Below are 27,855 nucleotides of genomic sequence, written 5' to 3'. Positions count from 1 at the left end.
TAAGCAGTGTTGTGGGTGTCCCTGAGGATCCAAAAGGACTCAACTCTGGCAGGCCTGAACATGTACATTTTGGGGCCTCACTATCCCTCCCTGGCCCTTTAGTTTGGAGATGCAGCTCCTAAGCAGGGCTTTCAGCCTGCATGAATTGCTGAGTTTATTTCCAATGTTAACAAGTCCAAACTTTCAAGACAATTTTTATTTACAATATTTTGTATAAAACATTCTCTGCCCTATAAAATGTTCTGAATATACACCAGGTACAAACTGATTGTGACCAAAGGAACAGACCCCCAGCACCCACATACAAAGCTAAATCAAAACATACAAAACCCACACCCCTAGAGAGGAAAGCACTGCCCAGAGGAGAAGAGCTAGCAGGAGACATTCAGGCATGGGGCCTCCAGACCCAGCAGCAACAGTGGCATGAGTTATCTATAGGCTGCTGAATGCAGAAGGGGCTTAGAGACCCATTATCAATTCTTCCTCCCATAGGGGCTCCAGCTGGGATCAGTGGAAACTGTATGCGAGTTGAAGTCTGGCCAGGGCCATATCCCAGCAGAGTGAAAACCTGCTCCCCAGCTCTGGGGATAGAAGGTCAGACCTCAGGGACACCCCCATCCCACCTCTGCTGAAGGAGGATTTTTCTGTCCTTGCTGGGCTGGAGCATTCCTTGTTAGTGGGAAGGCTCCAGCAGTCTCCCCTCCCCCATTTCTCAACTCAGGCCCTTGAGAAGGAGTTAAAAACATCTAGTTTGTAATTCATCACTTGAGACCCCTGTCCTGCAGAGAATTCTGCTTCCACTGACTGGGTCCCAGGAGGAGGAAAAACAGGAAATGCTACCACCACCTCCGTGGCAATGTTCTCTTGGGCAAGGGTAGGATTCTGCCTCCATGGTGAAGAGATTCCAGATCAGACACTGCCAGCAGACACAAAAGGATCCTCACAACCAAGGAATTTGGAAGCGGTGGCCATTTCTCTAGATTCTTGGAGGCCCTGGGAGTGGGGGAGGCCCGGTACACCGTACGCTCCAAGAGACAGGCTCTCTGCATGGATGAGGAAGCCCCCTCTATACAGAGGGCTCCTCATGAACAGCAGCATCCTCCACAAAATAGGGGAAACAATCCCTTGGGGTTCCATAGTCTCGTGCCTCATGCAGATGTGGCATCAGGCATCTGCCCGAGATCTTCAAGCCTGCGAGCTGGGATGAAGATGAGCTGCTACAGACGGAGAAAGCTTTTTACTCAGCCAAACCGAGATACGGGGATTCTGTTGGGATGTTCCCTAGAGCAGCCTTCCCTACCTGCCTCCAGAGCTGGGCAACCCCGGCTGGGCTTGCCAGGTGGGGCAGAAAAGAGGCCACAGGAGGTGCTCCTGCACCCAGGCCCTGAGCTTGCATCCTGTAAACTGAGCTTCTGCAAATCCACTTGATCCAGCCCCAGTGACTTCTACCTGGCCACAAAACAGTGGGGAAGGGCTATGGTGAGAGACGGAGACCTCTCATTTTAGCACTGCCGGTGGCCTACATCTTCTGTAGATAGTGGACAAAAAACCCAGCCCAAATGTCAGGCAGGTATGTTGTCCAGCCAGGGCATAAGACCATATCCAGTGTCAAGACCACATCAGTCCTGCCGTTCACATTCAAGTTTTAAATAGACAAACACCCCAGCTTCCAACAGCTCAGCACGGAAAGGAATCAATGAGAGAGAAGTTTGCTGCATCAGCCTCTGCTCTAGCAGAGGCATACAGGCAACAGAGGACCTTGCTGTTTCCCAGTCTGATGCTTAAGGGCTGGCACTGGAAAGATAGGGTCTTGGAAGCAAAATATAAATAGCCTAAAACATTTTCAATTAAAAATGGTAAAGCAACTCGCTGCAGCTGTTGATGAGATGGTTGCCACACTACAGCCCTACAGGAGAAGTCTCTTCCATTCTAATGCCCCCGCTCCAATTATCTTCTGAGCTGAAATGTCTCGATGGAGCATAAACCGAACATTTATGTTTGGATAAAATCCATTCAGAGAGTCCCAAGAAAAAAGAGAGACTCTGTCTACAGGCATGCGTGTGCATGCACTTACCTACCTCTCCAGGGGTGGCTTTGCACAGCAGCCCAGGTTGGATTTAACGCTTTACATTTAGTGACCAGGCCTCAGTCAGGGCCAGGCACATGCCATGGTTGAAGGAGCAGCCCCGAAGAGACAAGCCACCGAGGAACCACCGAGAAAACTCTCTTGGGTTCCCACCACAGGCCTCTCCCTGGAAAGGTAGGCAGTGACATCCCTAGACTGCGAGTGCCAGGGAGCGTCCAGAGATGCCATCCTGTTGCTCTCCAGGGGAAGTGGAGCTCCAGAACCAGTTTAGGGTGGCAGGTGGCGTTGTGAAGCTGTGCTAGGTCCTGGTAGCTTTGCCGGGGAGATAAAATCCTTCAGAAATCTCTGCATTAAAAAAAGATAAAATTGAGGCACATGTCGGCTGAGCCCCGCCTGCTGGGATCCCTGTTCCAGCAGGATTCACCGTGGCAGCACCAGAGAGCAGGCCCTCACTCTAAGTTCCCTCCCAGGTGTGGCTTCTCCACTTGTTTCCAAGGTCTCCTGGCTGCTGCTGCTGATAATAGGGGTGGAAGAGCCGCTCTGTGGCACAGATCTGCATGGCTGTGTGTGTGTGAAGCAGCAACTCGGGGAAGCGAGAAGTAAAGTACTGAACAAACTCATCAGGAACAGCCCCAAGAGTCTCCTGGACGTCTGTTGGCAGCTCATGGTAGTGATGCTTCTACATGGGAAACAGATTAAACACGATTACCAGGGTCACTGCACAGGGCAAACTGGACCCCACGCTGCTGGGGGAGTAACAGTACCTTGTTCCTCATGGCCCGCAGAAGGTCACGTACTGAACTGCCCTTGTATGTTCGGAACTTCCTCAAGTCTGGAAACAGCAAGAGACCCAAATAAGCATCAGCAATGTTGGGCCTCTGCAGTAATGTGCTAACAGGGCATCAGGGCTGGGAACATTTCCCCATGGGGGATGCAGTGGGACAATCTTCCGAGGGAGATCTGCTTGGGGCATTTAAGACTGGGCAGAACAAAGCCCTGTCGAGGGGAAGGGCTAGCTGGATTAGTCATCCATTCTGGGTCCATGGGTTTCAGTCCATTTGACTTCCAGCTGCCAGGAAGTGACTGCATGAGAACATGACACTAGCACTGGTGAGCTCCATGCAAACGCTCCACATGGCTCAGCATGAAACGGCTCCGTGAGGTTACTGCCAAGCAGTAAGCCTGGCACCTGAGCTTCACCTGTCTGCAGCGGGACAGAGATGTGAGCTCTCCAATTCAATCTCACGACCGAGCACCCCCCAGACTCCAAGGCAGTAAGAATGGGTCCCTCGGCAGGCTCCTTCTCAATACGGTCGCTTACGTCCTGAAATCCAGAGAGGGGTGGGGGGAGTCAATGGAAACTTCACTTTGTACTGGGGGAGTCCCAGTGCTGACATTTTCCAAAGGCTTATGGACACCAAGGTGACGTAGGGCTACTTCTGCTCAAACACTGGGTGCCAACGGAACTGAGCAGCACGGTCCACCTACAGGAGAGTCTGTAACCGAAGGTACGGCCTATGGGCTGGGACCTGGAGCATTCTGGGAAAGGAACCCACAGTTGGCTGCAATGAGGTCTAGCAGAAACCTGACCCCCTGACAGACCCCAGCCTCCATCACGGTGAGATGAGGTATTTGAAACTGTTTCTTCTAGTGGAGAGATGGCTCCATGCCAAGGTACTTCCCTCCGCAGGGTCACTGCCCCCAAACCCAAGAGAAAGCTTTTCACTCTCCTTGTATGAAAGTCAATGGCTCACAATTAACTCAGAGAGCCCTGCACTCTGCAGACAGCTAGTCCTACATTCTATGGCAAGGACCCTGAATTCTTTTAACTTAAAAGGGTGTGTGTGTGTGTGTTTTATTGATATAAACACACACGTGCATGATCCAATCAGCACCGCAGTCTGTGTTTATTTTTGCATTCAATTCCATCTATTTGATCCTCTCCACATTGTCAGTTTTCAGAGCGCTGTTGAGTTCTGCACTGACAATGAAGGTATTGGTGGGATGCTGGAGATTTGACAACTGGCTAGGAGACAGCTGGGGCTTTTGGCACCTTGAATTGCACAGGGAGCACCTTGGGACTGTGGGATCACTATATTAGCTGGATGTTTCTGAAAAATTGATCAGCAGCGAAATAAACTGTCATCTTTAGGTTTCAGAGCCAATACTTCACTGAGCTAAAGGGGGAAGTTCACACCTCTCAGAGCTTTTGTTTCAGGCTCGCTGCAGACTCAGGAAAACAGCACTGTTAGGTTATGCTCAGATCATCTTTTTAAGATGTTTGTAAGCAAAAGGGCTAGCAATCATGTTGGTTGCTTGTTTTAAATGAAAACTCAGAATCTGCAGCATGGAGCGGATCCCACAGCCAAAGAATCCCGGAACAGAAGAAGCCCTGCTCACAAAAAGGCAGATTCATTGCAGGGGGTGAATTTTATAACCACAGAGCACCAAACCAGCTGAGGCCAGCTGAGAATCCCAGGCTTCAGGAAAAACACCAGCTTGTTTTCTGATGTCACAGAATAGAGCTTTCATTGCTGAATTTGGAAATGGGGACAGAAGGACTGGGATGCACCCTGCTCAACCAAAGGGTTCTCACCTGGAAGAACTGCAGCTGCTTCTCACGACTCCAGAAGAAGGGATGCATGAGGACCTGCGGGGCCGATGGGCGTTCCTGGGGCTCGTTGCTGATCATCACCGAAATCAATTCCCTTGCAACAATGTTGTCTTGGATGTGAGCATGAAAGAGAGCAGGTTACTAACACCCTTGGGGTTGAAGGGAGCTGTCCACACCTCGAGCCCAGAGCTTTCGCTACAAATCACAGCTCCAATCATATTACTGACTCTCTTAGTCCTGCATACTCCCAGTAGGATTCCCAGAAAGGGAACGTGCATGTGCAGGACTGAACCCCAGATCATTGGAAGACCATGAAATACAACAAAATATGTCTGGCTCCTTCTATGCACCAGACTCACCAATATCTCCCCATAGGCAAGCTATGGGGCAAAGGAACATTTCAGACAAGTAGCTGGAAATACTAGCGAAGTCTAGTAGGCTGTGGAGTCATCTGCCAAGGAGGAACCCCACTGCTCGAGACATTTACAACTCAACTAGCTACAGCACCGCTGGGGATAATCCGCCGCTGGCCATTGGAATGGACTAGTCATGACCTAAGAGGCCTCTCCCATTGTTCTAGGGTTCCAGATCTGCTGCTGGGGACATGCAGTCTCTATCCTCTGGGCACCTAAGTGCTGGTCCTGTGGCTGCAGCATGGGACAGCGAATCAGGAAAACGGGCTCTGTCATGACTTCCTGGGTGACTTCGGGCTGGTCATTTCGTCTCTCTGTGCCTCAGGTTCCCTAGCTGTAAAACAGGGTTAGCAGTACTGACTTGCCTGCCTGCCTCACAGGGGCTAGCGAGGCTAGAATAAAGCAACATCTGCCAAGTGATTTGAAATCCTCAGATGGAAGGTGCTGCAGAGGAGCCGGGCCAGAGCAGCACTGCAGCATCCAGATTGTACAGGGCTGGGAGCTCTGTAAACATTCAGACAGCCTCAGAGAAGGGTCCTTACCATGAGTGTCTTCCAAGAGACATGCCAGCTGGTAAGAGCCCAACAATATATGAGCCTGTCGCCGTAAGCTGTCCCCGAAGGGGTGCTCCCCGCCTGACACCACGTAGTAAAACACGCAGCCAGCTGAGAAGATGTCCACTGCACACGTCTGCAAAACACAACCGGGGCCATGGGAGTGCTCAGCTTTGGTGGGAGGGCGTTTGTCTCTCTTTCTGAACACGAACACTTGATTGGCTAAAGGTTTAGCCAGGCAACCCCTTAGTTTGAGCTCCAAGAATGACCACCTAGTGGTCTCTCTTCTGATAGGCGTGAGCTGCTTGCTGGGACCAGACTCTTCTCTGCAGAAGGGAGTTTAGCAGAACTCCTGGATGTACGCAAATAGTTCTCTCTGGAAGCTCTTTGGAGCAGGGACTGTCTCTTTCTACGGTCTGTGCAGCCCCTAGCGCAACGGGAACCTGGTCCTGACTGCAGCCTTTGGCTGACACTGCAGTAGAAATACTGAGAGGAGATTTTCAAAGGCTCAGATGGGAGCTGGGCCCCTAGCTGACATTTGTGACTTTTGTGGGGCTTTTTACGTTAACAACAGCAGGTGCAGGGTTTTATGAACCATGCTTCCAGCCCGCAGAGGCACCTGTGGAATGAGAGACACCCGCATGGACCAGCAGCACGGGGGCCAACACAAGCACTTCCCAATCCCTATTGCCAAACTATCCGATTCTCTAGCAGTGACTGAGGCACCAGCTCTGAGGGCAGCTGCCTCCCTCCAGGATGCCCAGCATGGTCACTGCCTTCCGGCAAAGCAGAGAATTAGAGCCTTCGACGTGGGCAGAACGAATAATCCTCTGCAGGTGCAAGGGAGGAAGCTGCAAGGACAGAAAATGTGCACAGCAAGCAGGGCTGAGGGGACATGACAACAGCACACTCACAGGGTTCTCCTTTGGGTTCTCCCGCAGCACCTCCGGTGCGATCCAGCCCTCAGTGCCTGGGATTCCAGAGCGGAGGCTGAAGCTGTGCCGTCCCCCCTGCAGCTTCTTGCACAGGCCGAAGTCCGAGATGACAGCCCGGATCTGCCCGTGACTGTTTGGGACAGAGATGAGGATGTTGCAGGGTTTCAGGTCACGATGAACTGAAAGAAATATCCTCCGAAGTGAGCTGGAGTTACCTGCAGAAGAGGCCGTGCAGCCGGAGGCAAAGCTGGGGGCAAAGCGCTCCCTCACCTATGTTCAAGGAGTGCAGGTGTGCCAGGCTAGAGCATCACCACGGGGTAACCTGCATGCCACCAATGCTGCCACACAGCGCGGGTCAGCGAGCAGCAGTCCTGCCTCTGCAGGCTGCGGATTCAAGTTCTGCACCAGGATTTTGGGCTGGAGAATTTCCCTTCCACAGACAATTCACTAGAACTGAACCTATTGCTTTAAGGCAACAGGCATCCCAACCAAAACTGGGGGCAAAGCGCTCCCTCACCTATGTTCAAGGAGTGCAGGTGTGCCAGGCCGGATGTGGTCTGATACAGCAGGGACACTGGATCCAGGTTCCGACGATCAAAGCTGGGGCTTTCCACATACTAACAACAGATGAGAGAAAAACCAAAGAGGAAGTTCACCCAGGTCTGCATTTACCAGAGTCAGAGATTTATAAGGACTTTTCCTTCTGCGACAATAAACCACGTCTTTTCCCAGCTTAAATCCTGGGAAATAGAAGAAAAGAACCAAGCTAGAGTCCGAGGTCTGCATTCCCCAGGCAGAACCTCTCCGTTCATACGGCAGCTCCACACTTCACTGCAGGCCTTACAGAAGGGAACAGGCGCGTGCCAGATTAGCTGCCCCGGGTGCGCAGGAAGCACGATGAAGCACTAGCTGCACCTAGTGCAGAGGGGATCGAATAAGCAAGTGAATGAGGACGGGTGCCTTGCCACACGCCCGTGAGCGATGCTAGCATTATCCCATCATCAGTTCTCTCTCGTTCTGCAGGTGGGGGAACGGGTGTAAAGAGATGGAACAACCTGCCCTACGCCACACAGGAAGTTAGGAATTCCTAGGTCCCATCCCCACACGCACACCTTTGGAACCTGCTATCTCCCGTGAGAGTATGGCAGACCAGGCCATTGGTAGCCGATGACAAACCAGCGATGAAATAGTTCCACGAGGGCCCCTGGACCTGGACTGCATAGCGAACACCCAGCAGGAGCGACAGAGCTAACAGCCACCTTGCAGCAGCAGCCCAGTGGCTCACCTCCTGCAGTGTGGCAGAGCAGAGCTCAATGGCAATGTAACGGAACTGCTTGTCCTTCTCCGTACAGAAGCAGCGCACAACATTGGGGTGCTCATCTGACTCCCGAAGCAGCTGGACCTCCCGGTCGATGAGGTGAAAGCACTCGGGCAGAAGGCGCTTAACAGCCACATTCCGGCCATCAAACTGACCCCTGGGATCAGAAGAGAGCCACCATCACACCCTGCCCACAGGCCAGCCAGCCCAGACACACAGGAGACTCTCAAAGAGATCCACCCAGGTTCTGGCCTAGCCCAAGAACTAGTCCCCAAGGGCTCCCCAGTGTGACATCAGGAGACGCACCCCAAACACAAGGGCAACTGGGCCTAGGCTGAAATCTCTGCAGCCACTGGGAAAGGTCAGGTTTGGTGGAGCCTTTTCTCAGAGAAATAAAGTCCCCTCGGCCTTCAGAGTGAGTTCGGTCCTGGGGAAAGGTGCTGTAGCCACAGCCTGAGGGATTCCGCTCAGCGTCAGGCAGACCAACCAACAGAACCCTTCTGTGCACCGGAGCAGACGCAGCCCGGGCAGGGCAGGGCAGGGCAGCGCAGGCTTCCCCAGTGTGTCTACATGCCAGCCATGAGGGGAGTTCAGTCCTTGGCTGTGCTTGCCAGCTGGGGGGCCTGCTGTGCCAAGTGCAAGGGGGGCAGGACTGGTAACTTCCCGCCTTGTTTTCTACAGAGGCCACTGAATTCCAGTCCAACAGGAATCATCTGATTTGATTTAGGTGGGTGAGACAGGAAAGCTCGATACCCCATTACCAGATGGCCCCAGCCAGATCCACCCTGCAAGGGCCTTCCAAGTTACTGCCAGGCCAAGCCCCCACGGCTCCCAGCTCTGAGGAGGAAAGAAGTCGTGGCTTCTCCAAACCAGACCTCGCATTAGCAAAAAGCAGGGCATTCGGTGGGGGGATGGGACGACTACTCACCTGAATACAAAGGTTCCCCTGGCTCCATGGCCCAGCACTTCCTTGGGGTTAAAGGAAATCTTCCCAACTACAGTCAAATCAGGCTCTGCAGCTGCAGAGAGTGCAGATCGGATTAACATCACTAGCCATCCCCTCACTCACTGCCCACCTGCCCCTCTCAGGCCCCATCTCTACTTTCCTTTCCTTCCTATTTCCTATGCTTGTCCAGCACCAGCTTCCTCTGTCTCCCCACTGATGTTAGAGCCTTCCCCTCTGCATCTCTGTGCCTCCTGATCCTACTGCGGATGGCACCCTCTCTCCTGAATGCCCCGCTCTGGAAAGCCCTGGGGAAGACGTCATCCTGACCTGAGCTCTAGAACTTAGTGCTGCCTCCGAGCCTTGGCTTTTCCCTCCTAACACGGCCCCCTCTGCTCTCTGAGGAAGGGGACATGGGCAACCTGCCTCCCACAAGCTGGACCGCAGGACAGAAGGTTCCTCCCCATTCCCCACCAGCACAGACCTTCAGCAGCTCCAGGCACAGCCAGATCCTGGCCGGCCGTTCCATTAGGCAGGTCCTTCTGTGAGGAGGGCGAGCCTGAGCTCCGTGATGGCTGCGAAGATGTCCGCTGGCTCCCACTCGGCGATTCCTCAGAGCTTGGCGGGAGAATCTCCCCAGAGATCCGGCCTGGGGAAAGCAGTCCCTGCTGCGGCAGTCGCTGCTCCAGCAGTTTCTGGGGCACAAACAGCGTGGATGTCTCAGTTTCTTGGAAAAGCAGGTGATGCAGATGAACCTACCGAGGTGGCATTACCACCCTGAGGGCAGCAACGTGACAATTATCCCTCCCCCATTACAGTGAAGGAAACCAGCAAACCCCCTCCTGGGGTCAAACAGCTCCAGTGGGGGTGGGCTCTGTGTAGTAATGGGGCAACTGAGCTCGCCTCTCCTGGGCCCTTGAACCAGCAGAGTTGGGTGGGGCAGGAAGAGTCAGGGCTAAGGCAGCAGGGAGCGCTGGAGGCCATGACTCAGGACACTGGCAGAGCTGTGACACAGAAGGTTCTTAGAGGTACTTAATATGACCCTGGAGAGGCCTGCAGGGTTAATTGATGGCTGCCAATTCCTCTGGGGCAACAAGGGGAGGGCCTGGTAACAGGAACATCACAGCACCCTGTATGGCCATGCTAACCAGGACGCCGTGTGTACCAAGGAATAGGGCAAGCAGGGATCAGAGGAAACTTTTAGCCCCCATACCAGGGGGACTGCTGCGGCAATCAGTTCCTGCAGCTGCCAGCAAGGGGCACCACAGAGAGAAGAAAGACTCACCCTGAGACCGAAACTCAGGAGCAGAATGCCTCCGCCCAGTAGCACTGCAGTGACCACAAGATCCCAGCTGCCTGACTCTGGGTAGATTTCCGTTTGCTCTGCCTGGGTGGAGTCCCAACGGAACCGCCCATCGCCGCCCGTGCTGGCCTGATCCTCCAAGCCGTTTGGGGTCAGAAACTGCAACACAGAGCCAGGGTAATGGGTTACACCAATAGGGCCCCCCAGGCATCCCTTGCTGTAGACTCCATCCCCCACAGCTTCCCCCCACATGCAGGAATGCACATGGAGCATGCCTCCAATTCCTCGCTCTCCCTGCCAGACCCCACATGCCAGGACACACCAGCTTGCTTTGCACACAAGACATCTCTCCTTGTCCCTCTGGGTGCCCCCCACGTGCCACAGACCTTTGGGCAGCCCCCCAGACAGTCACACCACTCACATCATCAAACAGAGTCCTGGGAGGGGAGCTCTTGGGGATGATGGTTTCGGTAGTCTTCCGCAGGGTCTCTGGAAAGGCTCTTAGCATCGTGGTATGGACCACAGGAGGCAGCTCATGGTGCCCTGTGGGACAGAGAAAGCGCTCACCTGACCACACAGTCACACCTCAGTCTGCTCACAGCTCCAAACTGAGCCCAGCAGGGGCCCCAGCCAGACACACAGCATGGGGGGGGGGTCTGCCAGGATGGGAAACATCTGGGCCTCACGCATTAAGAGAATCAGAGCAACATCCTGCTGGCTCAATCCCTGGGCGTGGGCAAGGATCCCTGGAAGGCCATGGCCTCAGATCCTGGAGGAGGCGTGTCCCACACCAGATCTCCTTTAGTGACAGCTTAGGCAGTGACCTCTTTAGAAACTCCTCAGCCCAAGACCTGACCCCACTCGCTCGGTGTGACCGCTTGCAGTTACCCTGCTGCAGTTTTACAACATGGGCCAAATTTTCAAACATGCCGATGCAGACCTGTTCACTTGACATCACGACTGTGCTCACAGTATTGGGGTGAGTACACGCACCTCCTGTTTGCAGCTGCTATTCCCCAGGCACAATATCTGTGCGCACACATTGGGTGCAACGATCTATTCACTTGCATGTAGGTTTGTGAGCCTCACTTTGCAGATTTTCTGCCCCCCATGCCTGCACAGGAAGCTGTCCCTGGCAAGGAGCCAGGGATGCAGTGAAACTAGCTCCCGGGAAAGTAAATCCCAGCCCTCAGTCATTGCAGCGTCTTGTGGGTGCAGATCACAGCACAGGTTTCATTTAAAGTACCAGGCAAAGCAGGTTACTCTGCCACAGTAAAGAACATCCCCATGCCTGGCTCCCCCTCACTGGGACAGTCTCCAGGAGCAACGGGACAGGGAATGCCCTGTCCAGCCCTGGAGCCCTCACCTATGAGGAGCCACTCGTTGTGCAGGGAGCTCATGCTGCCCTGCGGATACTTGACATCTGTGCTTGGTGTGATCTCACACTCGCCGGACGCTCTCACTGTCACATCATCTGTGGTGGGGCCATCGATCCTGGCCAGCGTGATCCCCTGGGGCTGGAGGAGTCAGACAGATCAGTAAGTATCAGGCAGGGCAGACGTGGCACTCACACCGACTTGCCTTGCCAGTCAAGGGCATGTAGGGGGCAGGAGGAGATATGGGACACTTACCACAAGTGCCATGCTCTCGTGGACCAAGGAGGTCAGGGCGTAGAAGCTGGCTGCATGCTTCCCCACGTAGAGTGTCGGCCTGTGGTGTAGAGACAGAGTCAGTCCCAGCCTGTGCCACCGCATGGGACAAACAGAGCAACATGAATGCAGTGAGACCTCCCAGAGAAACAGGCTTGGGGGACTCCCAGCCACACCCCCGGTTCTGAGACACAGCCAGCTCCTTCCAAGGTGGAGAGGGGCAGGAAAAGCATTTCATTTACCTTAGCTTAAATTCCAACCCTAGCATGTTCCTGGGGAGCCACTGTCCTCTCACCCAAGAGAGCATCAACTCCATCTCCAGAGCGCTCCTCAGTGCGTTGCCACCCTCATCCCCACCCCGTAGGTACCAAGGTTCACCCCCCAGCATGCTTCTGCCCTCCTGCCCCGACCTGGAAGGCCCCTGAAACACCTACAGCAGCTGGGTCTTGGTGGTGGAGAAGTCCTTCATGGACTGGTAGTTCCACTTGATGAGGCGGATGTCCTGTGAGTGGAAGGTCAGGTAGCGCAGCGTCTCCATGGCCACGTTGAGGTGGGGGGCCCGGCGCAGACTGTCTTGGTGCCACGCATACAGCCCCACCACAGGGGAGCCATAGTTCTGCATCCACAGGACATTACCACTCTCCTTGTCCACAGTCACCAGCAGGCCGTCCCCACTCGACGCAAAGTGAGCCATCTCTAGCCACAGACACAAGGCAGCTAATGCCATAGCATTTCCTGGGGAAGGTTGTCTCTCCCCCACCCCCTCTCACAGACCATTTAGTCTCCCCAGTTACAGACAGGTTGGGGATGCTGCCCACTGATGCTACTGGGGCATGTGCCATTTGCTGGGTCACTGCAAGGAGCAAACCTCCCCAGTCCTCGCCCCACGTGACTCCTCAATCCAAACCAAAGGCAGCCCAGAGGATCCTATTGCCCCAGCTCCCCCGGATCCACAGGGGCTGGGGGTGAGGGATGTCTTCCCAGACACGTGTGCCCTTTAGTCTGCCCTTCGGAAGCGTCAGTGACTCTCCCCCAGCCCAGGAGGGCTGCACACAGCTGGAGCACTGATCAGCTGGCACAGCGCTTGTGACAGACATATGCCACCTGCCCGGTCACAGCATCCGACTCTCTCCAGTCAGGCAAGTTGTAGTCCTGAAGGCTGCCCACAGCCCCGCTGCTCTCCCCCTCCCCCGCTGCCGTGCGGGAAAACGACTCTCCAATGCAGCACTGATTTCAGATCAGTCCTTCTGGAAACGGAGAGCCTCCCATGCACGGACAGCATTGCTTCAAGGCTCCATGTGCAAGCAAAGCTGGACAGGAGCTAATAACCATGGAGGTGAGGGGGACCATTCTCCCCTTGGGAAGCTGGGACTGCCTCATTGCAGCTGAGAACAGGACCCGCCTCCACACACACGCTGCAGTGCCCAGGGACTCACTGTAATCGTACGCCTCGTCGTAGAGCTCTGCTGAGTAGTCATGGTAGGTGGCATTCCAACGCAGCTCCCGGGACTTGGTGTCGTACATGGTGATGACGTATTCTGGGGATCAGAGAGGAACAGCTACGACCACTGTGCTGGAACTCAGGTGGCTACTCTACCCAGAACGAGGGGCTTTCCAACGGGACAGGCCAGAGGAACAGGATGCTGATCATTCTGTTAACTACTTCAGAAGAGAACCACACCACAATGCTGCTAGGCAACACTGAACTAATGACATAGTCAGGAGAGCCTCCCTCAGGAGAAGCCCTGCGAGGAGGTCAAGGAGCATCAGAAGAGCTATAGGGATTGTCCCTTTTCATTGGATAACCAAAGGTCTCCACTCCCCATTTGTAATGGGAAAGCAGGGCCTTTTGCTCCAGCACACCAGAGCTGGGAACCTCCTCCAACAGTAAGAATGGATGGCAGCCTGACTAGACACAGGGAACAGCCCCTCAGCCTTATGGCTCTGCGCCTGCAACCAGCAGAAAGGGGACTTGGCTTACGGGTGCGGCCGATGTAGAGGAGAGGAGTTGAAGGACACAGGCCATCCCAGGCCTCTGTCGACAGCGTCGTCTGCTTCTCTCCCGACTTGGGGTCCACGACGAACCATGTGTCCTGTTTCTTCCCTGGAAAGTCAGTAATGCCTCTCAATCTCCCATGTGCCTGGTACCCCTCTTTCAGAAGCCACCGCTTCTCCAGGTTCCTTAGGTCCTCTCCCATGCAACACCAACCCGTCTTCCCCTCAGGCCAATCTCCAGTCACTCCCACCTGCCCCCAGACTTGCTCCCACACAGGATCACCCCTACCCCCTTCCATCAAGCTCCCCTGTCCCAGAGGGTTGGCACGTTCATACTCAAATTCAGATCTTCCATAAGTCTGGCTTGGCTCCAACAGGGAGCTGGCTATGGGTCCTGCACACAGATCTGCACCCTACTAATTTAAACCCCTGCAGTGCCAGGCTGTCCCAGTGTCATCTCCATGGCAGTCTGGAGGAGGGAGCGGGAGTGGCTGCCTTATGCACAGAGAAAGCCCCTTCTCTCTCCCACAGCAGGGGGTTGCTCATACCCGTGTAGAGGACACCATCTGAACTGCGACACGGTGAGGACTGGACCAGCTCTGGGATGGTGAATGGGAGTTTCTGTAGTGAACAGAGACAGTGAAGCAGCCTGTGAGTGACAAAGAGCCAGGGGAGACAGCCACATGCACCACGGCCCGTCCCTCAAGAAGGGGGTCCTCCTCGGGTGACGCAGACACACAGGCCAGCCACAGGAGTAGTCAGGGAGGAGACCCACATGGCTTTGCTGTCTCTCCCAGAGGCCATTCCTAAGGTGGCAGGGGTTAGCGCGAAGAGCATGAGGCCCTTGCACCTTCCAGCAGAGCTGCCATCTCATGCCCTGTTTGCATGCACCACCGCCAGGAAGGATGGAGGACAGCACTCTTGAGCCACCCCTCCGCCCCAGGTACTGACCATCAGGCCTTCTTTGTTCTTGCCTCCCAGGATGTACAGGCTGCCATCATTGGGGTCCGGGAGAAATGCCGGCCTGAAAGGAAGGAGAATGAAATGCCAGCCATGTCCTGCTTCAGGGCACAAGCCAGCTACTCACAGGGGTTAGGGGAAGGATCCCCCTCCGTAGGTTATTCCATGATTGTTCGCTATGGGGGGGGGGCGGGTATGCCTTCCGGTGAATCTCCTGGCATGGGATACCAAACCAGTTGAACTACTGGTCTGTCCAATATGGCAATTCCTACACAGCCACTCCACATCTACCCCATTCTGATGTCCTGGCATATCCCAGCTGGAGTCATTCCATTTGCCTCCATTAATTCCCCCTGCAGTTTCAAATGGATGCAGAATTTTTCCTCATTTCTCATCCTAAACGTGTGTGGTGTGTTACTGTGCGCTGTTAGACAGCTGTCGTGTCCACCCTAGAGGTGGCTGCACATTCAGCAGTGGGGGAAGAAAGACCTACATTGCTGGTATTTGTAGCAGTTCAGGGCTCCTTGGGGAGGAAAGTCAAACAGGAATCATAACTGAGAATGAATGAAGCCCTGAATATCAGCTTGGGAGATTTCAGAGTAGCAGCCGTGTTAGTCTGTATTCGCAAAAAGAAAAGGAGGACTTGTGGCACCTTAGAGACTAACCAATTTCCTCAGGAGACACAAGCAGCCCAGACCAGTACTAGAGAGCCAGTGAGTGATCCATTAACAACAGGCCCCTCAGATAAACATCCCCTCCCAGAGGAGGTAAGCTCTGGCTTTGATGGCAAGCTTCTGGAGACCCTGCAGAGAATCTGCCCAGCAAATGCCTGCCTTTGCACTCACACAGGGTTTGGCTGCATTAGGGTATCTCAGTAAGTTTACGACTGTTGCTCCCACTGGTAGAAGCACAAGTTTAGACAGGGCTCAGGGGCTGCCAGCATGTTGTTTAGCGTGGTTGTGAGCAAGGTTAGATGACACAGCGGCCGGGCCTTGTCTTGCAGTGGCCAAGTGGCACCAGTGCTAGTAAAAGGGGAAAGATTTTAAGAAAAAGCTGTGGCATTGGGCAGGGTGCTCAACCTCTCTGAGCCTCCATTTCCTCATTCTGCACCTCCCTGGGGAGCAGCTCCCCAGTCAGTGTCTGCAAAGGCCTGGCAGGATGAGAAGTGGTAAGCTTTCTTGCAAAGAGAAAAGGAGGACTTGTGGCACCTTAGAGACTAACCAATTTATTTGAGCATAAGCTTTCGTGAGCTACAGCTCACTTCATCGGATGCATATGCTTATGGTCAAATAAATTGGTTAGTCTCTAAGGTGCCACAAGTACTCCTTTTCTTTTTGCGAATACGGACTAACACGGCTGTTACTCTGAAACCTTTCTTGCAAAGGACACCCTGGGGAGGGGAGGGGAGGGGAGGGGACACTTACTCTGCCACATAAACAGGCACCTGAAGAATGGGATCTGAAAGAGAGAGTGAAAGAAACACATCAGTTGTCTCCTCTAATGTCCCTGCCACAGGGGGCCACGTGGCAGCATTCACAGCAGGATTTGCAATCACATGGTTACAAGCTCAGATCATTTACCTATTTGCATTTCAGACCCAGCCGGGAGCCCCGAGCAGTCACAGCTGCTTGTATGAAGCTGCCCAATGGTGCGTGTACTCCCCTTAAAACAGCAAGACCCCTGGGACTGGGCCATGCACAAGGTGTCATTCTCCAGTGTCCCCTGCTCAGAGCAGCACAGGCAGGATCTGAACGGGAGGCAATGCCTCCAGCCCTTCTCAGGCAGGAGGAGAGCCTGACCACAGGCAATGGCAATCCCTGGGGACCTGACCCCCAAATAAATACCCTCCAGAGTCATTGCTCACCATCCTTCAGGGTCCACTTGATGTCGCCTGTCTTCTTACTCACAGCATGAAGGTTCCCATCGAGGGTGGACACAAACAGCAGTGTTTCTGGGACAGTCACTGTGCTGCCAGCAAGACACTGAGGGCAGAAACATGGCAAAGATAATACAGCGCCTGACCAGGACAACCAGATCCATTTAATGGGCCTGCCAACTGCATCCCCCAGTACACCAGCTAACCACTCCACTGGGTCACTGAGGAAGTGCCCAATGGGTCAAGCAATGGGGGGAGGGAGGGTTCCCCCCTAAATTGATACCACCTTGTACTGTAATCCCATCAAGTCTCATAAGTGAAGCAGCGTCAGGATGGATCACCCCTTGGGAGGGAGACATGGAAAGAAACCCTAAATACAGGAATTGGTGCTATAGAGGGTGTTCTCCCTACGGAGTCTGTGCTGCCTTATGATAGGGTGTCTGCTGCTTTACCAGCCAGGGGCTTGGGGCCAGCCAGCTCTGTGTGGAAACAGAGCCATTTGAAGAACAGAGGGGATGATCAGACCCAGCTGAAAGGGGTCAGGGCTGAAAGAGCTCATTTGAAAACAGAGCTGCAGGAAGCAGGTTGGCTCCTATGGCAAGCCCGACAGCAGGGGGAGAGAGGCATGGGCCCCCTGCAGCCTCCTTTGGTCAGGGGAATAGGTTTGTGTTACTTTGTGAGTGTCACGTTTGACAAATAAACTGTGCCCTGAAGACAAGGTCTGAACAGACTCTAGGTGTAGCATTAGTCCTTCCTGTGCAGGGAAGGCAGGCCAGCAGCAGACTACACGTCCCCAGTAGCCCCATCCCAGTGTGACAAGGCACTGTGCGGCTGGACTATTTAACAGGGAGGCCAGCAGCAGAAGCCAAAGCTCCTGTCTCCCAGTCCCCTGCTCTGACAGCCAGCCTACCCTCCCATTCCAGAGCTGGGAACTGAACCTAGGGGTCCTGACTCTCAGTCCACTACTTCTTTAGATTTGTTGAAAATACCTATCGATAGAGCTCGGCGTGTTTACATATTTATACAGCACAAGAATCAAACACAAACTGCCCTCTCCCTTAATTCCTTAATCTGAATTTATTGGAAATCTTTTCGTTTCCCCAAGAGTCAGGATGTAGACCCGGATTTTTTTAGCCAAATTCCAGTTTGGGTATTTACATTTCAATTCCAAAATTCCCCATGCCGTTGCATTTGGATATAGGATTCCTCTCAATTTCCTTTCCTCAACTGTTGTGTAGCGTTGTGGCGCTCTGGCAATAGCTACCCCAGAGGTGGCTGCGTTTCCGCAGTGGGTGAAGCGTTTCCTGCAGACTGCCTGCTGAATTTGTAAAATGCTTTCTATTTACTCAGCCTACAAATAGTACTAATAAAAACACACAGTAGTCTGAACCAAGAGCCCCCTATTTTCTGCCCTTCCGAACAGAACATAATTTAACATGGGGCCAAGGGGCAATCGACACCAGCAGGCTCCTCCTCCTGCTGGAGATGAGCTATAGAACAGAGTGGCTGTTTCCTAAATCAGATTTCCTGGATGCTTTGCTAAAGGGTGACACGAGCTGACCCAGCCACTAGCCTCTCCCAGAAGCAAACTGGCTAGGCTGCTTTTCCTGCCAGAAATGCCAGTGTTGCTGGCTCAGGACTTTAATGCCATGGATTGTAGTGACCCTGATGTTGAGACGGTATCTTCAAATCCCCCACAGAAACAATGCTCTGTGTGCATTACTCGCAGGGCCACTGCCAGCCCACACTGCACCTTCCCAACACAAGCCAGCCACACCCATCGGCAAACAGGACCAAGGCTGAGCAAACAGCCCCAGGGCATGGTGGGGCGGGGCAGAAGGCACTCTAGGCTGAGGAGGGAAGGGAACCACCTGCTCTTTTCCTGCTCAGGAATCTGAATTAGGATTTGAATTGCTGCCAATGAGCCCACCTGCTCAGAGCACCAGACCCACATGGCTTCCAGTTCCCATACAGGCTGTAGTTAATAAGCCATTTGGCGGTCCGCTCTGCCTCCGTTGACTAAGGCAGGAACAACATCCGTACTCAGCACCACATTACAGGAAAAAGGGTGACAGTGGCCTGGGGTCTAGACGTGACCCCTGCTTGGCTCCTGGGCACTGCCAGGAGTTTACACTGGTGATGATAAAGTAGGCAGCCTTTTACCTAGTGGCTCACTAGCCCAGAGGGCTCAATGGGCCATGTATTTGCCTTGGATTCTGGATGCTGTCACTTGGTGGCCCAGCTCTCACCTCTCACTCCCTAGGGTCTGCTAAATACAACTAGATGCCAGGGTATAGCCCAGACAGGGCAGAGAAACCCAGACTGAAAAGAAACTCCAGCTCTGGGCAGGGTGAAGAGAAGAAGAGCAGGAACGAGTCCTCTGTGGGGACGGCTGTGCAGGCTATCAGTCAGGGAACCAAACCAGAGAGGGACTTGGGGGGGGGGGGCACACAAAGACACACATTCTTCCCTGCAGCCATTGTTTGCTGAAACTCATGCAGCTGTAACTACATAAATAAAAGCCATCATCACCCAGCACACCTCAAAAGTAATTCGGTCACCCCACTGGTTCTCTCCCTCCTGTCCGCATTGATTACTCTCATCCAACCCACCTAGCAGAGATGCTCACCTGCTCACTCCCCTGCCAGCCATCTCTCTCTCTCTCCCACTTCTATCATTCCTTCTTGTTTAACCTTAAGTATATTTAGTGCTGGCTCGGCAGCTCTCACTTTATCAACAGGACAGAAGCAGGCATACCAGCAGGCAGAAGCAGGGCAAGCTCCCCCTCACTGCACCTCAACAATAGGCCTCCGCCGCCCCACACACTATGCTATGGGTGCCAGGGGGCAGTGGTCAGTCTTCATGGCCTGTTCAGTCCTTGCTCTCCGCTGAGACTGCAGATGAGAGCACAAAAAGGGCTAATGGAGATGGTGGCTTTTGTGGTGAAGCCACCTGTCTGATGGAAACTGGGCTGAGTCACCAAACTCATTTCACAAAGGCCCCTGAGCAGGCATCAGTCACATTCTCTGCCCCTTTCTTTCCTCCCTAGGCTCTCTGGAGTTTGTGATGTCTCCTCCAAAGCCCTTCTCTTTTCTTCTGTGAAGGATGCCCAAACTAAGGGGCTGCCCAACCCCAGCACACAGCCCCAAGCTCCTGCACAAGACTTAGAGACAGGCTCATACACCTGCAGAATCATCCAACTTGCCTGTCAGTCCAGGTAGCTGCTAAGCCCTTTAATTTCATTGTTAAATAGGGTGGTTTTCTCTTTACATTCAGCAATTCTCAGGCTGCCATACATGACTGGGAGATGTTCTGGCCAATCTTATACCAGGCACTGAAAGGCTAGACTGCCCACCAGTTACTGAACCAGATTTTATTCAGGCTCCTATTTACCCTCGGGTATAAAAGGGTTGGAGGTTTCTACCAAAGCCCTGGAGATCTATTTGTAATAGACTTTACCTTACAGCCACTACTACAGCTGAACCACAGCTTCTCAGGGAATGGGAGGAGCGAAGGCTGCACCAGGACACGTCTCTCCAGACTCTAAGGCCGGGGTGGCCAACCTGGGGCTCCGGGGCCCCACGCTGCTCTTCAGAAGTTAATCAGCGGCTCCTTGTCTAGGCACCAAGACCGGGGCTGGGGCTACAGGCGCCAACTTTCCAATGTGCCAGGGGATGCTCACTGCTCAACCCCTGGCTCTGCCCCCACTCCACCCCTTCCCACCCCCTCCCCTGAGCCTGCCATGCCCTTGCTCCTCTCCCTCCCACCCAGAGCCTCCTGCATGCCAAGAAAGAGCTGACTGGGAGGTGTAGGGGCGGAAGGGGAGGGGAAGGGAGAGGGGGAGGTGCTGATCAGTGGTGGGTGGGAGGCGCTGGGTGGGAGAGGCTGCTGACGTATTACTGTGGCTCTTTGGCAACATACATTGGTAAATTCTGGCTCCTTCTCAGGCCCAGGTTGGCCACCCCTGCTCTAAGGGTACATCTACACTGCAATAAAACACTTGCCACTGGCCCATGTCAGCTGACTGCGGCTCGCAGGACCCTCCCACCTTGCAGGGAATGAGTCTCCACATCTACACAAGCAATTTTATAGCCCCACAGCCCGAGTTCCATGAGCCCGAGGCAGGTGACCCAGGCCAGCCCCTGGTGTTTCACTGCAGTGTAGACATACCCTAACAGACCTATGGCATCAGCCCGACAGGTACCACAGGCTGGTTTCCTCTTCTTGGCAGACAGCCGATCAATGATCCATTCAAAAAGCCATCATGGCACGCAGCCCTGGAGTCTGTGGACGTGGCCATATCACTAGTGGTGGTGACAAGCTGCGAGCCTGAGTACGCTGGCAATACCTTGATCCAGTCGCCCAATCCAATCGGACAGAAAGAGGCAGCAGGTTGTGGGTTCTAATCCTGTCCCAGGGCATGGGGCCACAGTCATTGCTGAGCAGGACTCGGTGGAGAAAGGACGACAGTGTTACAGATTCCACCCACAGGGGCCAAGCTCTCTTCAGCCTGCCCCTGGCAGTAAAGGGTCATGAACAAACGGTGTTTGTCAAAACTAACTGGGGACAACTTGTATCCTGGCCATTGTGCCCCCGCAGTCAGCTTTACCACTGGAAGCTGGGTGAGCTGCCCCTGAGTGCAGAGTAGCTGTTCCTGCCCAACCAGGACTGGATCTAACACCTGAGCTTGGCAAAAGGCAAATAATCCCATTTTGACTACAGGCTATCCCCCAGCAGACAGCACTCCAGGGCACTTTGCCACCCGCCCCCCTTCCATCCACCAAGATCGTGGGATTCTATGGTGGAATATCCAGGCTGGTGCAGATTCTCCTATGGTTCACTGGGGATCAGCATCGCCCACCTGCCCTCCCTCCTGGGGGTGAAACACTAGACAGCAAACCAGGCTGCTCAAGAACATCAACCAAGAAGCTTGGTAACAATGTGTGTGCAGTGTGGGGAAACCCACAGCTTCAGCCTCCCTCAGTATGGGGCCCTAATGAGGGGCTCGGCCCCCTAGCAGGCTCAGTAGTCTCCTCACAGATGCAACGAAAAAAGAAAAGGAGTCCTTGTGGCACCTTAGAGACGAACCAATTTATTTGAGCGTGAGCTTTCGTGAGCTACAGCTCACTTCATCGGATGCATCTGCTGTAGCTCAGGAAAGCTCATGCTCAAATAAATTGGTTCGTCACTAAGGTGCCATAACTCCTCCTGTTCTTTTTGGGAACACAGACTAACACGGCTGCTCCTCTGAAACAGACACGACGATTACAGGTACCTTTACCCTGAAGCTTCCCCCCTCTCTGACCCCTCATTGACAGCCCCCTCCTGCTGGGGGTGACCCCAGAGCTCTCCCAGACCCCCAACGTTGACAGGGACCCCTCGCCTGCCGGGGGGGGGTGACCCCAGAGCCCGCCCCGCGCCCGCCGACGGGGCCCCCCGCCTGCCGGGGGGGGGTGACCCCAGAGCCCGCCCCGCGCCCGCCGACGGGGCCCCCCTTTACCTGCGCCAGGTGAGCCGCCAGTGCCCAGAGACCCAGCAGGAGCCGCCCGGGCCGGGCCGGCCGCGCTCCCCCGCCGCCCATCGCGCTGCCCGAGCTCGGCGGGGGCAGGGGCGGACATGCCGCTCGCCCGCCCCATGCCCCGGGGCCGCTAGCGCCGCCGGCCGCCCCGCATCCCGCCCGGGCGCTGCGCGGGCTCCGGCGGGCGCCGTCCGCGGGGCGGGTCTGGGCCCGGCCGCCGAGCGGCGCCTCCCCGCGGCCGCCCCGGCGGGCAGCGGCCTGCGCCAGCCCCGGGCGCGGTGCTCGGGCCGCCCGGCTGCTCGCCCGAGGCTCCGGCCGCTGGACCCGCGCCCCGCGCCCCGGCCGGTTAATGATTCACCGCGGGCCGGGCGGAACCAGGATGCGGGTTTCCTGCCCCGCCACCACGTCAGCCCCCGCCGGGCAGGAGCGGCCCGGCCCGGCCCAGCCCAGGAGCTCCCCGCCGCGGGGCCGGGCGGGGGCCGCCCCGTGGGTGCTGGGGCGGGGGCTGCCGCGGCCGCTGGCTTCAAGCCGTTTCCATGGGATCCGGCGTTCGCAGTTCGGATCAGTGGCGCTCAGCGCCCCCGGGCCGGCCGGGAGATGGGGGCCGGGACCCCTCAGCTCTCTTCGCCCCGGCTCCTGCCGACGGGGGAGGGGGCACGGGCGGCCCCCCAGGCGACTCCGGGGGGAATGCCGCGCCGCCCTGCAGCGTGCCTGTCCCCCGCAGCGTTCTTTGCTCCCCCGCAGAAAAATGACGGTGACAGGGAAGCCACAAGAGCGAGCATGGGCGCCTGCCCAGCAGCGTGGTTCAAGTGCCCAGGGCAGCGGGCTCCTACCCTGCTGGGCTGGGCAGGACAGGACTTTGTCTTCCCCTGCACAGCATCCAGGGCCAGGTCAGACACACCCCCAGGTTTCCCTCTCAGCTGCAGGAAGCTCTGCAAACTCCCCCGCCCCACTTCCTGCACCCATTGCTCCTCAGCTGCAGGGGGAAGGGCTCCTGAAAAGGGAGTTGCTCCCCCATCTGCCCAACCCCCGTGCATCCAGACCCCCTCATACCCAGACCCTCCCACGGAGCCTTACTCCCCCACCCTCAGAACCTCCCCCCCAATGTGCCTCGCTGCACCTGGACCACCCTGATGAGCCACATGAACCCAGATCCCCACCCCACTGAGCCCCAACCAGCTACCCCTGAATCCCCACCCCCCCAGCATCTGAACCCCCCCCGAACTCCCCACACACAGACCCTCCTGCCAAGCTCGATCCCCCACACACTCAACCCCCCCTGCCACTGAGCCCCAACCACCTTCACCTGGACCCCCAGCAGAGTCCCGTTATCGTTGCACCCAGAACCCTCCAACAAGCCCCTGTGCATTCAGATTCCCCCTCATCTGGGATCTCCCCATGGAGCCACCCACAGCCAGATTCCCGCACACATGGATCCCCCCCACATTAAGCCCTTCCACACTCAGAGCCTGCCAGCCCACACAGAGGGGCAGGGTCATAAGGTGTTTCTGGGGCAGGCCAGGTCCTTGCACTGTGTCAGGATTGGATGCAGCCTCATTGCTGAGTCTGTGTCCTGTGGGGGGGGGAGCTGCACAGTGATCTCCCACCTCTGTGCAGCCCAGGGGCCTGTGCTCCCCAATGCCATGCTGGAGCCTCCACATTTATTTGACAAATAAAATTTGCAGAAATTTAAAATATTGTGCACAGAATTTTAAATTTTTTGGTGCAGAATGCCCTCAGGAGTACCATGCGTCCGTCCACCTCCACGGCCCTACAGTCCAGACACGTATAAATTTCCAGCACGCTACCTTCCTATAGACTTTAACATCTTCAGAAAGTAGAGATCCCTTCCTGCATCAACCCTATTTAAATAAACTTTAGCCTCCTAAAAATAACCCCACATGGATATCCATAAACATATCTGGTAAAAAGCAACCAAGCTCAAAGCGATTTTAATGAGGTCTAGCTCACACCCAAACAATTAAACTTTTTTTTCCCAACAATTATACTTAAAAAAAAAAAAAAGCCTGCCGCTATTAGAAAGTCTGGAAATGAACGCTTAATTTGCTGGGTGGAGGTAGAGTGCACTGACCCACTGAGTTAAGGTGCAATCTAACAAAGTTTTTACTTACTGCACACAGACAGCACTTTTCAACCACAGATCTCAGAGGCCATAATCGTCTCCATTTTGCAAATGGGGAAAACTGAACTGTAGAAAAGTTATGTGACTAGCAAGTGGCACACTAGGACCCCAGAGTGTTAGAGACTGTACAAACCCAGACTGTGCAAGTCCTGTCTATTAAGTCAAACTTTTCCTCAGGGTCTCACTTCCTGTGGATTGGGAAGTTAAAGTGGGACTTTTGACTGTATTTTAGATTATACTTGTATGTGTTTACATTTTTAGGATGTGCGCACTCAACAGGCACATTCCAGCATTTAAAACAAAACCTAACCTGATTTTTAAGCATCAGTGTAGATATTCGTGTCTCATAATTCACAGCTTTTTTTTTTTTTTTTTTAAAATAATACAAGGAACAAACTACATAGCTAATTCATCCACATTTGGAAGTCAGCATCCAACACAGACACTCTAGTCTATAGAAATGCCAACAGGTAACACTGGAATCCTGACTTCCTGGGCATTAGATAAAGGAACACGGGAGCACTGGAGCAGAAACGAAACTGTGAAATGACCAGTATGCTGTGGACCACAGGCATGCCTTTGGCATCTATAAATTACCTACACCTTGATTCTTGGTACCAGGATAATTTCTCCTTCTTTGATCAACTCGGACGGGTTATGAATTTATCAGTGATTGGTAAGAATACAGTTTTATTGGTTCATTTTAATTAAATTAAAAGGGTGAGGATAGGATAAGAGAAAAAATGAAAAACAGACTGCAAGCACAAAAACCTGAACAGGGAAAACACTTAAAAGGAGAGCGCAGTAAGCAAGAGAGGGGGAAAAAGAAAAAGCACCCACACCCCAAACTACAAGGAAGGGGGAGTTCTATAGCCTGTGTTATACAGGAGGTTGGACTAGATGATAACTGTGGCCCCCTTCTGTCCTTAGTACATATGAAGTCATTCTCTAACAGGGATGATTTTTGAATTCTGTTTTCTATAGGAAATAGGGTGTGTAGAATGTAAATCACTCAAACACAGAATGCTTAATTATCAAACTTTAATAGATAAGACTAATTTTACAGAATAAAACAATAGGATAACCAGTCAAGGTTATGCTTAAAAAAATCCAGCAGTGCAAATCTAAGACTAAATATTTGTCATCTCCCCCTCCTCCAAAATAGGTAATAGATTTTAAAATACCATAAATATGGTACTTACATATTCCATTTTATAATAATTCTGCAGTGAAAACTTAAACATGGTCTTTTTTTTTTAAACATATAGAACTAAAGAATGAATTGCCTAGAATATGGGTAAGACATAGTAAACTTCATTGAGCCACACAAAGGAAATCTTTTGCTGGAAGGTAAAATGACCATGTGTTCTACATATGACTTGCTACAGCGATCTTGCCCTCCCTCAAGTATAATAAAAGTGACCCTGACAATAAACATAATAATGAATCAACTCTTATCAGACAGTGAAAGTCTAGAGTATGAATCTCCAAATGAAACAGGTGCCTTGGGAAAGCATACTGAGAGAGAGAGAGAGAGGAGTAAACAGTAAACTTGTACCACTGAGTTGGCACACCAACCAATGGGATCACAGAGTACAGAGCCTGTGCTCTGAGGAGAACATGCCAGTGCCCTGATAGCTCCATCAGCAATTATTCTGAGGGAAGCTGGAGTCTGGTAAAAGAGAAAAAGGAAGAAAACCCCACCAAAATATGGCACCTTTGATATAAATGGCATTGCAAATGAACTGTTTATCTTTGGCCCTTATCGTATGAAATGGTGGATACAATGTGTGGAAACATCTATATAATTTATCAGGCTGTGTGCATGTGCGGCAAGTTAGAGTATTGCATGTTACCGGTTTCTTAACTAATTCTTCCCCTGAACCACTTTTTCTTTTTCTCTTGTCACTTTGCCCAACTAACCACCCCAAGAGCATCCTTATCCAAGCTAGGAATACATTATCCTTGAGATGTACTTACTGGTGCTAAGAAAACCGCATGATTTATTTTAAGGTTGAACTATGGGAAACTTACAGGTATTAAAAATTCTTCATACAAAAATGACTGAGCAGAAGAGTTGGTGCAGCTGATGTTTGTGCCCAGCAAAAATTTAAAAACATTTATTGTACTGATTTGCAAATATGATAGGAAGGTGTTTACGCTTGGGATGCAGAGTGTTATGGAGTGAATACTACATTCAAAACAAGCAGAGATAAATGAGAAATGCAGGCAAGCAAAGATCAAAAGTAATACAGCGAAAGGCTTGCTACTACATCGGTAGCGGTAGCACCGGCTCCAGCACCGTGAGATGTTCGACTTCACTGAGGCTCCTCACTTACATGGGTTGGTACTACTGTACTTCAGAGAAGAAGAACTGATGCCTAGAATAGCTAAAATGGATACTTTGGCCAGACAACATACGAAAAGCATCTAGGATCTGTGTGCATGGAAATACTTTCCTCATTCCCACCAAAAATATCCTCACTTGCATTCCAAATACTTTCTTTGCTTGCCAGTAACCATAGAAGTGGGGCAAAGCACCTTCACTACTACTTAATTATGGGGTGCTACATCCCATTTAATTGGGAATTACATTCTTTTAGAATAGGGAACAGAACCCCCCATTAAAGGGTTTAATGTGAAAATAACTGAAGGTACTCAACTTCTGTATTGTTTATAAGCATAATTAAGAACTCCCCCTGGAAGGATTATATGAATGATCTTTAATCTTATTCAGCCAATTTAGAAATATTTATTTTATTAGTACTTTACTTCTAACACTTATTTTGTAATAAATGATTCTATTACTTAAGGAGATACCAATGTACTCTTTACTCCATCACTGCCCATGTGCTCCTTGGGCTCTTAGGACCAATGGATACCCTGGATCCAACAAGGAATTTCCCATGGTTACAGAAGGAGAATTCAGTGTCATGACACAGAGTAGCAAATGGCACTTGGACTCAGCAGACTATAGAACATATGCTGAAGTCACTGTGTATTCCTAGCTTTTTATGAACAAAGTGAATTAAGGCTCTTTCTACACTGAAGAACTTAGAGCGGCACTGTTGTACTGATGTACCTGCACTGCTGTAAGGACTCCCGTGTAGCTGCTTTATGCCAACCAGAGAGAACTCTCCTGTCGGCATAATTAAACCACCCCCAACGAGCGGCTGTAGCTATGCCAGCAGGAGAGCGTCTCCCGCTGATATAGCGCTGTGCACACGAGCACGTCTGTCGGTGTAACTTATGTCCGCCAGGGGCGTGTTTTTTCAGGCCCCTGACCGACAAAAGTTTTACATACAAAAGCGCCAGTGTAGACATAGCCTAAGTTACTTTTTTAGGGAATACCAGAAGACACAAAGCTTCATGTCACTCCAAATAGAGCTGAGATAACTTAAAGGGGCACTGTCAACTTTAAAATGAAATAGTTCAGGTTGAATTTAAGAATAAACTTTCATGAAACCCTAAACCAATAAACATAACCAAAAAACCCAAAGCCAACAATGAAAACGGGTTAGACACATCTCTCCTTGCTGTGTTGTAAC

General features: G+C 52.9%; 1 protein-coding gene across 2 annotated transcripts; it reads right to left on the bottom strand.

The window, feature by feature from the left end:
• Positions 1 to 178: 178 nt before the first annotated feature.
• Positions 179 to 22,318, bottom strand: ERN2 (endoplasmic reticulum to nucleus signaling 2). 2 transcript variants are annotated; one of them, XM_073361624.1, is made up of 22 exons: positions 22,147 to 22,318; positions 16,635 to 16,752; positions 16,195 to 16,228; positions 14,762 to 14,834; positions 14,359 to 14,431; positions 13,797 to 13,919; positions 13,252 to 13,353; positions 12,250 to 12,511; positions 11,798 to 11,876; positions 11,533 to 11,683; positions 10,588 to 10,709; positions 10,149 to 10,325; positions 9,348 to 9,558; positions 8,849 to 8,939; positions 7,888 to 8,077; positions 7,120 to 7,219; positions 6,582 to 6,781; positions 5,656 to 5,803; positions 4,683 to 4,810; positions 3,287 to 3,410; positions 2,851 to 2,918; positions 179 to 2,765 (listed from the first exon to the last, which is right to left on the bottom strand). In XM_073361624.1, the coding sequence occupies exons 1-22, from the start codon at positions 22,225 to 22,227 to the stop codon at positions 2,541 to 2,543; spliced, it is 2,880 nt and encodes a 959-aa protein (XP_073217725.1). In that variant the 5' UTR covers positions 22,228 to 22,318; the 3' UTR covers positions 179 to 2,540. The 2 variants fall into 2 exon arrangements, with proteins under 2 accessions (XP_073217725.1, XP_073217726.1); XM_073361625.1 differs by having other exon boundaries at positions 8,849 to 8,933.
• Positions 22,319 to 27,855: the final 5,537 nt, after the last annotated feature.

This window comes from Lepidochelys kempii, chromosome 10 (genome assembly GCF_965140265.1).
Source record: "Lepidochelys kempii isolate rLepKem1 chromosome 10, rLepKem1.hap2, whole genome shotgun sequence".
NCBI classification, from domain to species: Eukaryota; Metazoa; Chordata; order Testudines; family Cheloniidae; genus Lepidochelys; species Lepidochelys kempii.
This window is presented reverse-complemented; position numbering and strand designations above follow the sequence as displayed.

Coding starts and splice junctions, on each gene's coding strand:
- ERN2 (XM_073361624.1), bottom strand. CDS start 22,227: ATGGGCGGCGGGGGAGCGCGGCCGGCCCGGCCCGGGCGGCTCCTGCTG. Junction 14,835..16,194: donor GTGCCTGTTTATGTGGCAGA/GTAAGTGTCCCC, acceptor CCTTCCTTTCAG/GCCGGCATTTCTCCCGGACC. Junction 13,354..13,796: donor CCTCTACATCGGCCGCACCC/GTAAGCCAAGTC, acceptor TCTGATCCCCAG/AATACGTCATCACCATGTAC.